Here is a 13,852-nt window from a genome sequence, read left to right as displayed (position 1 = left end):
GTGCATCAGACGGTTCCAAACACTGATATATTCGGATTTGTGCATGAAAGTCCATGCATGTAGCATTTTGCATCATGTTTACATTATGTTATGTCGGGATCTTGTTTACATTAAGTTGTTTACGCATATTAACTATCTTGAATTCAATCCATTGGTGCAGTAACTTATTTTTGACAAAGCTATCTAACTCTGTTTCTTAATTTGATTGTTCTATTTGTTTTTGAATGATTGAAGAGTACTTCATACTTGTAATTTTGACCAACCGTTTTGAGGTTTGATGACATTTCACTGGCAAAATTTGGAACGAGTTTTAGTGTTTCCAATCCGGACAAGTCTAAAACATCTGGTTTGGGCTATTTCTCAATTAGCCAAGTAGGTTTTGGTTCAAAGTAATCAAAGGTTTGTCATGGAATTATCTTCCAACAACAGCATAGAACCAAACTGAATTGTTTTTGTGGCGGATATGGCTCGGTGAATGGGGTTCGGCACATGCCTTGAGATATCCATCAGCCGAACCTAGCTCATTAAACGGACGGGACGGCATGTGCTATGTTCGGCGGATTATTGCCAGACCCGGAGTGTGGAACAGGGCTTACCCACGGAAGAATCGGATTATGGGTCACGAATTGGGTTTGGTGATGGCGTGCCAAACCCAATATGGATCGGTGAATGGAGTTCGGTGCATACCTTGAGATATCCATCAGCCGGACCCAATCCATTAAACGGACCATACGGCGCGTGCTATGTTCGGCGGATTATTGCCGAACCTAGCATGTGGAACAGGACTGCAGCTGGAGTGATGCGATCGGCAGAGCCCCCAGCCACCGAACCGCCCCTGTTCCCTGACGTGGAGAAAGTCAGGAAGTGTTTGATAGGGGCGACAGGTGGCGCTATATCGCTACCTAAAACTGCAGGAGCGAATCATGGAGACCGTTTTTGGAAACCCATATCTTTGACCTGATTTGGGGGCGCAATAGGCGGCGCGTGATACCCGGACGTGGGTTGATTCCCATACTTCCTTGGTCTATATAAGGGGTAGGGATAACAAAGGTGAGAGGGAGGCAGAAAGACCTAAAACCTACGAGATTATCATCATTTTTTCCAGGACTGACTAAACCGTCGGAGTGCCCATCCCGGACCTTCAAACACCCGGGTTTGGGTATTAATGCGGGTGCTTCTTGTGCAGGCTATAACCAAAGCACGCTAACTCAACCGCATTCCCTCTCAAGGTTCCACCGGAGAAAACGCAGCACCACAGTTTTCTTACTTTTAATCGGCTTTAAAGGTGAAAGTATAAATGATTTTGCTTTTATCCTTTATCCTTTTTGATAGTGCTTCTATGTTTTATAAACTGGTTCTTAATTAACTGCTTTCCGTTCCATGTATACATGTTTACGTATATATAGCTTTGTTTGCTGTCAATAAGTTTGTTCACTTTTTATTATACTTATAGATTCGCGTATAATATGCAATGATTCTACGTCTTTACGTGTTATCTTAAAGTTTTTCTGTAGAATATTGTGAAAATTTGTATGCTTGTGGATGGTTTTGATATGACAACATAATTTCCCGTTTCATTCAGAAGTTTCAGTCCTAGAGATGGAAAGAAAGGAGAACAGAGAAATCAAAACTCAAAAGTGAAAATGACCACCTTATTCTTCTTGTATACTAGGAATCACACGATAAACAATGAAACGGTACAAACTGAGACAACCTGTTAATAAATGAAATTGAACGCTCTCACACTCCTTATAACAAAAAATCAGAATACATGAACAGACTGGCTTCTCAAATACAAGAAAATTTAGACTCTCGATAACAACAATCTTTCCTCCATATATGTAAACACATCATACTCTATGTGGAGAAGATGAATTGGTGGCAGTGGTGTCGTAAAGATTGTTTAGTTAGATGGCAGTGGTGAAAGAAACAGAATTGCTGGCATAGTTGTTGGGATTGAAGGAATGGTCGTAGCTGGCAGTGGTGGTAAAGTAACCTTAGGAACCGAGGGCATGGTGGGCAGTGCTGGATTTGGCAAAGATGACGGAATTTGGGTGGTTGGCATAGGTGGCAATGTGGGTTTTGGCAAGGTTGGGACTGTTGGCATTGTAGGCAAAGGGGTGGTTGGCATAGGTGCCAATGTGGGTTTTGGCAAGGTTGGGATTGTTGGCATTGTAGGCAAAGGGGTGGTGGGTAGTGGCGGCAATGTGGCTTGGGGAATGGTTGGCACTGCCGACAGTGGAGGCAGTGTGACCTTAGGCATAGAAGGAATTGCAGCAGGCCCTGCCTGCATAAGCTGTCTGGCCGCCAAGGTCACATGGATGCTTGAAAGGGATAATGCCAGGATCAGAGGAAGAACCAGAATTTGATGAAAAGCAGCCATTGTTTGATATACGAGTAGGAGGTTTTAGGAGCAACTGAAGAAGGGGTCTGACTTTGTAAGTTTTTCTCAGATGAAGACACTATTATGTATTAGTGGGCCTTTATAGAGAAAACTCCATCGAAGAAAATCAATTTGGAAAGACCAATGAGAGTTTGATGTCCACATCATGTTGTTGTTTATGGTTTTGTAACACAAATGTCAAAAATCTTCAAGAATAGCCAAAATCAAGGACCTGACTAATAGCACCATATTTTTTCCGGGTTACTAAACCAATTGAACCCTGTATGAAAATAACCATGTTGGGAGATTAAGAAGTCGATGAAGTAGAAAAGAATGTCCTCCCAAACAAGAAAAAGGAAAAAAGGGAACAAAGGTAGCAGTTTTTTATTTGGAAAATCGTAGTTCGAGACCCTTGGGATTACATCGTAGATTTTACATTTATAACAATACCAATGTAATCCCCAGTTGATGGGAGAAGAAAGTTGTGGAGTCCAGGAAGTTAGGAGGGACTATGTTACATGAGCTAAGATAAGGGTGCCAAGGACAGCCCATCAAATAAGTACGCGTATGGAAGCCAAGACACAACCTGATTTCATATTTTGTCGAAGCTTCATTTATTTTCTAATTTCCAAAAGGATAACCTGATTTTTATAAAAAGTAACTACAGCATGTTGCCATCTCAGATATAATACAAATCTCATGCAGTCATGCATCATGAAGGCAACTGTTTCAGGAGCAGTTACATATCCTCTCCCTCTCAGATCAAACTGAGATATCACACTGAATTTGCTTCGTTTTGAATGAAATTGAGAACTATGCTGCTGCCGGAAAGTTGGTGCTTGTTCATCCAGATAAATGTTGCTTGTATATGGAACTCTTAGGGTATGAGTATTGAAATTTGTTTTCATTGCCTATATTGCGTTATGCCTATATTCCATCCGTGCTTTTTTACTTGTGTTTCACTTTTGAAAGTATCTGATTATATATCTGCTGAGATATTTTTTTAAAGTTGATGGTACTTGTAACTTTGAACCACTGATAGAAGTTGGATGGGATTTTACGCAAAATCTTGAGGAAGTTTTAGAGTTTCCAGTTACAATCAATTCTCTCAGCATAGCTAGAACTAGAAACCGTATTTTGGGAAAGAAGAGGGGCATGCTACGGCATATAGAAAAGAATCACTCTCTTCTATGAGAGTGGACCTGGGGTACCTGCCGTGCTGAAAGACACTCCCCCTTTTACCACCAATCCTGTCCAGGTTCTTTAGAGATGTGTTTGGTTCTTGGATTTCATATGAGAAAGGAAGAGAAAAGGGAAAATTAAGGCAAAGAAAAATGACATGAGAATTAAGTTCCCCATGCCACTTCCGTTCAGAAGGGCTTAGGAAATCAAAAAGATTTCCCAGCAAGTCATCTCTTTCTTGTTTACTCCATTTTTTCAGAAAAAATGAATAGGTGTAAATGAGCTCCCTTCATTTTCTAAACTCAAAAAGAAGGAAGAACATAGGAGTCGAAACTCAAAAGTAAAAAGGACAAATGTATGAATGTAATCGTACACAAGGAAATAATCTTATAGATGCAATGAAATGATATAAGTGAACCAACTTATCTATAAATTGAAATTGAAAAACCTCAACCCATAAAACAAGGAATTACTCTTTGATACAATGAAATGATACAAGTGATATGAACGGACTAAAATTTCACAAATCCAAGCAAATTTATAAAACCTTACAACAATCCTTCCTTCGTATATGTAACATATGGTGTGCCATGTAGATAAAGATGATTGATGATGGTGTTTCTGGTGGCTTAGTTAGATGGAGATGGTACGAGGAAAGGACTTGCTGGCTTAGTCGTCGGGATGGTTGGGTAAGAAGGAATTGTTGTTGGGATGGTGGGCAACGGTGGTAGAGTCACCTTAGGAACTGTAGGCATGGTCGGCAATGTTGGAATCTGGGTGGTTGGCACAGACGGCAATGTGGGCTTTGGCAAGGTTGGGACTGTTGGCACTGTCGGCAAAGGGGTGGTTGGCACGGACGGCAATGTGGGCTTTGGCAAGGTTGCGACTGTTGGCACTGTCGGCAATGGGGTGGTTGGTACGGACGGCAATGTGGGCTTTGGCAAGGTTGGGACTGTTGGCATTGTCGGCAAAGGGGTGGGCTTTGGCAAGGTTGGGACTGTTGGCATTGTCGGCAAAGGGGTGGTTGGCACGGACGGCAATGTGGGCTTTGGCAAGGTTGGGACTGCTGGCACTGTGGCAATGGGCATTGTGGGCAGTGGAGGCAATGTGACTTTAGGTACAGATGGAATTGCTGTCTGCAGAAGGCTGCGAGCCGCAAGAGTCATGTGGATGCTTGAAAGTGATGATGCCAAGATCAGAGTTAGAACCAGATTATAACGAAAGGCAGCCATTGTTTGATAGGAGTACGGGGTTTTTACTAAGTTTTTCTCAGATGTGGAGACTAACATGTATCAGTGGGTATTTATAGGTAGAGAGAGGAGAAGAATCAACAGATTGGGCAAGACCAATGTGAGTCTGATGAGATTTGGTTGGAAAAAGTGTGGAGAAACACTAGTTCGTTCACCTTCCAAATAATGAAAATAAACTACTTTTTAATCTCCAATATGGGCTAACTGAGGAACATGTTGCCCAATGACATTGGGTGGGTGGCGCCCAAAAACCATATAGTATGATACAGTATACGTCTGAGGAACAGGTTTATAAAATTATCTTGTGGCACGAAATCCTTCTAGAAGTAGCCTAGATTTAGTGCAAACCAAAGTGTCATCCTTATACATGCTGACGACAATACTTGAAATGTTCGTTTTTTCCCCTTTGTTTTGAATATTGGCTAATGCATGTGGACAATCTAAAAGGAATGAACCCCACTATAGGGACCGATAGTTTTTCTACCGATGGAGTACCGACGGGCTTGCGAAGCCCACTCCGGATGCCGCACGGACGATCCGAGCCGTTCAATAATTTTAAATGAGAAAACCGAGTGGGCCAGGAAAAATCAGCTCAATCTGATATGTGTAGGTGTTCGATTCAATCTTTAATTTTTCATTCTGATTTCAGAATCAAACGGTACTCCATCGGTGGAAAAGCTATTGGTCCCTTTAGGATTTTCAAGAAGGAATAATCAAATATCAAGGGAGGTGCTCAGGTGTTCTCAATAGCAGGGGCCTCATTTAAAGTCAGAGCAAAACTTCGTATGAACTCGTTCCAGAGGAGTTGATAGCACCTAAAAGGTTTCGAACCCCATTATTTGTCAATAGTCGGTAACAAAACATATGAGTTCTTAGTGCATCATGTCTGGGATCTAGGTGAACAAACCAGTATCCATCAACATTTCGTCCAACTACTTCTCTCCCAAACTCACTAAAGTCTTGCCAAATAACCAGACCTTTCAAACTTCTGTTGCTTATAAATACTCACTTATGAATGTTGTTCTCTTCATCCAAATTCAGAGTAAAACTTCCTCCAACCTCCATCTCCTCAAACTATGGCTGCTTTTAACCCTACCTTGGTTCTATCTCTAATCATGGTTCTATCGTTTTCCACCATCCAAACGAGCCTCGGAGCTCGCCACCTCCTCCAATCAAATCCTACTATGCCTACTATTCCTACAATGCCTACAATTCCAACATTGCCTACTATTCCTTCAATGCCTAAGGTCACACTTCCACCACTTCCAGCTATGCCAACGGTTCCCCAAGCCACTCTTCCAACACCACTGCCGACGACAATGCCAACGGTTCCAAAAACGCTGCCACCACTGCCAAGTGCCCAAATTCCACCGGTGTTGCCAAATCCAACGCTGCCAACTATGCCCACAGTTCCTAAAGTGACTCTACCCCCGATGCCATCCATTCCAACAACGATTCCTTCGATCCCAACCATCCCCGCAACAATGCCCACAGTTCCTTTGTACTCACCACCTCCATCTAACTAGGCCCCCTGCCTTATGCTATACCAGTCCAGCTGTTCGCCTTCCTTTCACATACATTGTGTATTATAAATTTCTGTGCTCTTGGCGGTTGTTTGAACCTGTCTTTATTCAGTGGTTACCTTGAGGAGTCTTGAACTCTTTTTTTTTATTTTTACCACCTGTGGTGTCCCACTGTATTTGTTTTGTTGTACCTTAGCAGGTACTGTTCACTGTTCAATATATACGAGTATTTTTATTTATGGTTTCTTGTTTATTGAGTATTATCTCTAGTATTCTCATGTATGTATTGCAAACTTGACCTTTTTTCTGTCCTAATTTTTGGGAGGGTTGCACTAGATAAAAAAGGGGCAATAAGAAAATAACTTTCCAGGGAATGAATTTGAGTATTGGTATTATGGCTCATTCATAAACCAGGGTGAATTAGAAAGAAGGATTAATTTGGCAGAAACCAAATATTTTTCTTTATGTACGGAAAGGGGGAAAATTCCTCTTCTACTTGTGAAAAACCAGCAAAACCACAGAAACGAACAAATTTGCCACGGATATTCATTTCATGAATAATATGTTTAAAGGGAGATGTAAATAGTCAATCAAAATGGCTAGGAATTAGTTACTCAAAAAAAAAAAAACTGACTAGCATTTACGGTTAATAAACGAGCCAACGAGCCGACCAATTGATTGTTCAAGTTTGGTTTGAAAACTTAACAAGTTTCAAAAATATTTTCAAGCTTAGTTTTTTTTTTTTTTTTATGAGGCCAGCTTATATCAAATGAGCTTTAATCAAGCCAATTTTGATTACCTTCAACTCTTATACATCCTAAGCCGAACAACCCAACCAATCGAGTTTGCTTGAGATTTGTTTGACCTTTCAAAAATATGTTCAGGCTTAGTTTGTTTATATGGCATATTGATCTTGAATGAGCTTTTAACGAGAGAACACGAGTAACTTGGTTCATTTATTGGCCCTATTAGCAATATTATAAATTGCATAAAGCTGGGTTTTCGCTTGTATTCCTTCAGATTAAACTTCTTCTTTTTTTATCCGCAAAAAAATTTATTAATCACTTCAGATTAAACTTATTGATAAGCTCTTGTGGAAGTGTGATGCATGGTCTGTTGTCCAGACAAGAGCTTGGGTTAAGCCAAGTAAACAGACTTCATCTTCTTTCAGGATCTCTTCTGCAGTCCATCATCATTAAATTGTGCAATATAGCAATCATGTGGTTGAAGCAAAAGCAAATAAGAAATGAGAAATAAAGCACATAAGAACTTGAATTCAACTGGAGGGACTATGTTCGTGAAGCATTGTTTGATCACTCAAGTGTCCGGTCAGTTTACACGCTATAAAGCGCATCACGAATAATCCTGATGATCAATCCCATATGTTGTGAAGTACTGTTTTTTATCATGGGATTAATGATTCAAACTTTGATTTATGTTGCATATGGCACATATTGATATAAGATAATCAAAGCTTTCAATTCTAGACCAAATAGTAGTACTAAGTTGGTAAGGAAAAAAACGAAGGACAAATCGACGTAATCATTTCCACAAGGTAAAGTATATATAGCATATGATGATACGAAATGACTCTCACAAAATCCACAAAAAAATCAAACAAAAACAAAGGAAAAGTACTGCAAACTACTCAACGCGACACAAATCGATCGAAGGACAGCTCGAACCGCCGAAGACCATAGCGACTTTATTATACAGTAAAAAGTAGAAAAAAGATCGGATGGTCTAGTTAGATGGAGGTGGTGAGAATAAAGGAATAGCCGGCATTGTGGTCGGGATAGAAGGGAACGTCGTTGGAATGGTTGGAAGTGGAGTAGAGGGCAATGGCGGTAGAGTCATCTTAGGAACCGCGGGAATGGTTGGCAGTGTTGGATTCGGCAAAGCCGTCGGGATTTGGGCACTTGGTAGTGGCGGCAACGCTGTTGGGATCGTCGGCAGTGGTTGCGGCTGGGTGGCTTGGGGCACGGTTGGTATAGCCGGCATTGGAGGAAGAACGACCTTAGGCAATGCAGGAATTGTAGGCAATGCAGGAATTGTAGGAATGGTAGGCGTTGTTGTTGTTGTTTGGAGTAGGTTTCGAGCTCCGAGGCTTGTTTGGATAGTGGAAAAAGATAGGACCATGATGAGAGAGAGAAGCAAGTTAGAGGCAGCCATTGTTCGATGATGATGTTGTTGTGTTTGAGATGTGATTTTTTGCTGAGATGAATAGAACAGGTTTCATAAGGGTGTGTATTTATAAGGGATGATCTGGTAGCTTGGTACAGGAGTCGATTGATTAGGAAAGACTAAAGGTGAGTTTGATGACTTGTGGTTGGGCCAAAGTGTTGAGAATTATCCTGTTTGTTTACCTTCCAAACACGCATTTTCAAATCTTCAGTTAAACCAAGAAAACAAAACTCGTTTACATACCAGCTAGCAAATGCCCGTGCCTAAAGGTAGTTCAAGCATGGACGAACCTTATATTATCCAGTGCTGGCCCTAAGATTCTCAGGGTCTAAGACGAATTTGAGAGGACAAAAATTACTCTAATGGTAAAAGAAAAGAGAGGCCCCTAGGACTTGAACCACGACCTATTGAATAGCAAAGCTAAGTTTTTCCATAGGACTAACTAACTCATTTTTTATATAAGCGCTAAATTATGCCTACACCCATCTGCGGCCTTAGTTTTGAGCAAAAATTTGAGGGTTTAAGTTCGCCACCTTATTTGCCTTAACTCAGGGCTGACCCTGATATCCTCTCAATTGACGTCAATTTGCAAACCTTACTCGATGAATCCAATTTAAGTCCATCGATTACCCTTTTAAGTACACTAAAATGTTAAAATAAAGGGGAACTTAATTAGCCATCCTTTTTACCCTACTTATTTAGGTGTTCATCCTAATGTGTTTAAATACTTATCTTTCCATCCTCAAATTGAATTAAATCCTAAACTACCCTTTCTTTCTCCTAATTTTTCAAATCTTTCTATTTTCTTTTTTCTAATTATCTCAATTCTCTCTCCTCTTTCAAACATTTCTCTCACCTGATCTTTTGAATTTCCCCCAATCTTCTCTTTCATATTTTCATTCTCCTAAAATCTAAAAAGAAAACATGACTCTTACAAAAACGAATGTGTAAAAATATGATCAAAACCTGATCGAGATAGATGAACAAAACAAGATCAATTAAAAACATGACAAGGTTGGAAAACATGGCAAATTTCGAGAAGTGTAGGTTTCGATCGAGATAGATGAACAAAACATGATCAAATAAAAACATGACAATATGTGAACATTTCGACAAACATGATAAGTTTGTTACCTACGTACATTACAAAAAACAAGTTCAATTTAAAAACTAAGAACATGAAAAAATTGTTAAAACCATTACTGCCAATTCAGAATAAAAGAATGTTGCATTGAAACTCAAACAATCCCTTTTTATATGCACTGTCGACAAAAAAATTGTACCAATCTACCATTAAACTCAAACAAACCAAAAAAAGATAATAACTTGTAGGGAAAGTCTTCAATACACACCCCTTTAAGGTGTGTACCATATGCACCTATTGTGTGGTTCATATTGTGCCACCTCATAAAAAATTACTTGTAGGACCAGTCATTCATAACATTTTATTTCGTATCGTAACTTTTATACTAAAAATTCGTAACTTTTCAACAATATGGTTCGTAACTTTTTAGCAATAGATTCGTAACATTTTGGGATTCATAACATTTTGGTGTATTTTAATAAGGGTGCATATGATACACACCCAAATAAAGGGTGTGTATTGTAGCACTTCCCTAACTTGTATTGCATAATAAACTTTTAAAGTCATGATGAAATTTAAAAAATATGACCGAGCGATCTTCCATACAGATTATGAAAAATAACATATAGCACAAGGAATTTAGGTAAGGAATAAACATAAAAAAATAGAGAGTAAACCCCACCAAGATTTTTGGATGAGTAGTACTTTACACGGTCAAATTTGGTGCCAAAAAATAGGTCGGGTAATCGGGATGACAAATAGAAGAACAGACTTCACTCGGAGGAATGAAAAAACCGATCTGATGTCACCAGAATATTTGGCGACAATTTCTTGAGTAGTATGGCTTGGACAGGGCTAGGATCGTAGGAATACCACCGCTGATTTTGTTCTTCTTCAGCAACCAAACCATCACCGATGCAATCTTGGTTGATTTTGTTGTCCATGGAGAGAGAGAGAGAAAGAGTGAGAGAGGCTGTTCGAAGGGAGGAGAGAGAAGCGGTGGGCATAAAATTTGGTTCCACAGAGAGAGTTTTATGGGCGAGAGAAACCTGAAAATAGGGGCAGATTTGCTTCAATTGGGATTACCCAATCCCTGTAATCGTGGGAACATAATAATGGGTATAAAATATTTATAAATAAATAGCTATATATATACACACACTAGGGGTATAATAGGCCAAGAATACATTTTGAGGATGTGAACATAAGTATTCAAACTCCTACGGATGAGCACCTAAATAAGTCTTCTATTTAGGATGCCTATTTAGAATACAATAAAAAGTCATACCGACATATTTTTTGTTCCCTTAAAATGGAGGTTGCATTTATTTTTCCGTTACATGTCTTTTATTTCTAGCGAATTTGTCCTTACCTCAAAGGCAGTACTTACCAAAAATTTGGCCTACCATATTGTTGTTTGGCCATACCAAATCAAGCGACTACTCCACAAAAACTGATTATAAGTACCTACCTAGGCTTCCAATTCGATACAATCAAGGGGGGCAATTCACTGATTTCCAATAATATCTAGAGTTACAAAATAAACAAAAAATGCTTTTGTAGGAATTTGTGTTGATAACAAACCTAATGTGACAAAGGAACGACACAACAGTTTTTTCTATCGACAGACAGAGAATACAATTCTAAAAAGAAAAACTACATACCCAAAAAAAAAATTCCGTAACAACACCATACGATTTTTATAGCATTTTTATTACATCACAACCCCAACCATAAGCCATTATTAGGAAGTTTGTAAATCTTAAATCTTACCAATAGGTTCAATTAAAATGGTAAACAAAATTGCTACTTGCACAACAGTTGTGTTGGTTGTGTGCGTAATTCTGACCGTCCAAATGTATTTGAACGGTCTAGATTTTAAAAAAACTCTTGAATTGCAAACTTGCACAGTAAATACCAACCGGTACCACTGTATGCACTGATTTCAAGGCATATATGGATCGTAAACAACCCCACATCAAACCTCAAAAAAATCTGGCACTAAAGGGATTAATAACATCCAAAAACTAACAAAACATGTCACTCACAAAAAAAAATTACAACTCACCAACTACACAGAACAAAAAAAATTTAATCCAGATTCCAGATACGCAGGAGGTTCTTCATCTTATCCATTTAAAGTCTTTAAAAACTGGGGTTAAGTAGTATATGATGCAAATGGAATGGAACTTTTGTTATATATCCCAGTTTTCTTTGAATTTAAATTTCCAAAACCCAAACTTGCGACAAAGCACATATCCAATCCTTACAATATGTGAATTCGTTTCACCTATTAAACCCATCACTGAAAATTACGTTGTCACAAAGATAACCTGAAATAAAGGCCAACTCGTAAGATCTACCAAAAAATATGAATTACAAACAAATCAAATCGTAAAATCTTAACATCAAGAATCCTTCTTATTCTAGCACAAAAATCTAAACTACAGACAATACCTAACTTATATTGGAATTGTTATACATCCGTTGAAATTGCCTAATGATGCAGATTAGATTTTGGAAAAAAATAGAAGTTTATTAGTTTTTATTTTACTATTTTAGTTTTAGTATTTTGTTGGGAATCTTATAATTTGGGATTACTAACATAGAGTTATTTAGTTTCTTAATTTAGGTCGAGTCAATTTCATATTATATGTTTTCTTGTTCTACTACTATATGCTTGTAAGCCTTAGGGCTATTTAATTTTTGATGATTAATGAAATTATAAAGAGTGTTCTCTTTTATGCTAACTTTTGGGTATTATGTGTGAATCAATTGATTGTTGTTGCCTTTATTCTTGGGTATATTCTCAGACTAAACAGGTTTAAGGAAGAGTTGTCGTGATCTTGTTGCCCAATCTCCTTTTTTAACACGCCTCTCTGCATCACCTAATGAGGAGTGAGGAGAGCGATGAGTAATCTTACTAGTCGATTGAGCTGTCAACATTGAGGGAGTTAGGGCTAGTGTGGTTCGATTGAGCCGTCGGCTTCGAGGGACTTGGGTCTAGCGAGTCACCCACTTCGTGTACAGTCTTGATTGGGAGATCAAAGATTCGCACCTTGTCCAAGGCAATATGTTCTCTCTTCCCTTTTCAGTTCTCTCGTTGTTGATCGGCTTCTTTCTAACTACCTTCTTAATCTAGTTTCGATTTTGGTCTATTTCTTCCCTTTTCAATTCTTTCATTGTTGGTCTATTTCTCTCGGAAATGAATGAAGACTTAATAAAGACAAATAGAAGTCATGATCAGTTCAAATAGAAAGGAACCAACAGACGAAATAAATTAAACAAGACCAAAAGATGAAATATATCATTTCGCAGTGATCAACAACCGGAGGCATTTGCTTGCTAAGATACATGAAAACAACACAATATATCCACTCCACAAAAAAAAGTACAACTCAAAAAAGCACCACGCAAATGGCGATAATCAAGCTGGCCATAGGCAAGCCATAAACACTCAACAAGTGAACATAGATGGAGATGAATGGAATGTAACCATACGGAGGGTGGAGGTGGGGCTACGGATGGGATATGTAGCGGACCAAACGCTACCGTCTGCTATCGGCCGCCGAACCGTACTTAAACTGGGGCTCGGCTACTGGCCGAGACTCATCTATCAGCGAGATCTTTATTCTGAGCTCGTGCCACATGGATAGTTCGGGCTCGGCCATCGTCGGTGATAAAGATCTGTCAGCATGTCCCTCACACGGGTCACCCGTCGGGCTTGGCCATGTATCGGGCTCGGCTTGTCTGTCAGCATGTCCCTCACACGGGTCACCCGTCGGGCTTGGCCATGTATCGGGCTCGGCTTGATGTGGGGCTCGGCCACCCGCTAAGTCATGTGCTCCCTCACGTGACCGAAACGGTTATGCCAGAAGATAGTGATGAGCGCACATGGGAATTGCCAGCTCACGACCGAAAACGGTTACCAGATCTACTCAGTGATGTCAGGGCGACGTCACCTAACCCGTGCAAGGCACATGCCCGTACTTGCAGAGCAAATCAAGAAGGCTCTATAAATACTGGGGGAGTAACCCTAGAGAGGTATGGACATTCTACCCTACGAAAAACCCTAGTTTCTTTCCTCTCTGAAAACACATACTTATCCTCACGCTGGAGGGCCTTGCCGGGCAATCCCGGCCAGGTCTTAGTCGTGCGTTCACTATGCAGGGCTAAGCAAGAAGACTAGGAAGCCCGCGAGCCAACGGAGGAGGATCGCAGACCAAAGAATCACGGGCCACACCGG

At 39.8% G+C, this 13,852-nt stretch overlaps 2 protein-coding genes across 2 annotated transcripts; one reads left to right on the top strand and one right to left on the bottom strand.

Moving 5' to 3' along the window:
* The first annotated feature begins 3,876 nt into the window (after positions 1-3,876).
* LOC131298257 (BURP domain-containing protein 3-like) lies at positions 3,877-5,383 on the top strand. Its single transcript, XM_058323622.1, has 2 exons — positions 3,877-4,444; positions 4,511-5,383. Exons 1-2 carry the CDS (start codon positions 4,277-4,279, stop codon positions 4,781-4,783), a joined length of 441 nt encoding a protein of 146 aa, XP_058179605.1. The 5' UTR covers positions 3,877-4,276; the 3' UTR covers positions 4,784-5,383.
* Positions 5,384-7,862: 2,479 nt separating this feature from the next.
* LOC131298256 (protein PELPK1-like) lies at positions 7,863-8,649 on the bottom strand. Its single transcript, XM_058323621.1, has one exon. The coding sequence runs from the start codon at positions 8,508-8,510 to the stop codon at positions 8,082-8,084; it is 429 nt and encodes a 142-aa protein (XP_058179604.1). The 5' UTR covers positions 8,511-8,649; the 3' UTR covers positions 7,863-8,081.
* Positions 8,650-13,852: the final 5,203 nt, after the last annotated feature.

The sequence above is a fragment of the Rhododendron vialii genome, chromosome 8a (assembly GCF_030253575.1).
Source record: "Rhododendron vialii isolate Sample 1 chromosome 8a, ASM3025357v1".
NCBI lineage: Eukaryota > Viridiplantae > Streptophyta > Magnoliopsida > Ericales > Ericaceae > Rhododendron > Rhododendron vialii.
This window is presented reverse-complemented; position numbering and strand designations above follow the sequence as displayed.

What these genes read in the sequence shown, in the direction of transcription:
- LOC131298256 (XM_058323621.1), bottom strand. Translation starts at nt 8,510, where the DNA reads ATGGCTGCCTCTAACTTGCTTCTCTCTCTCATCATGGTCCTATCTTTT.
- LOC131298257 (XM_058323622.1), top strand. Translation starts at nt 4,277, where the DNA reads ATGGTGGGCAACGGTGGTAGAGTCACCTTAGGAACTGTAGGCATGGTC. An exon ending in GCAATGTGGGCTTTGGCAAG is followed by an intron (nt 4,445 to 4,510) that starts GTTGCGACTGTT and finishes GGCTTTGGCAAG; the next exon opens with GTTGGGACTGTTGGCATTGT.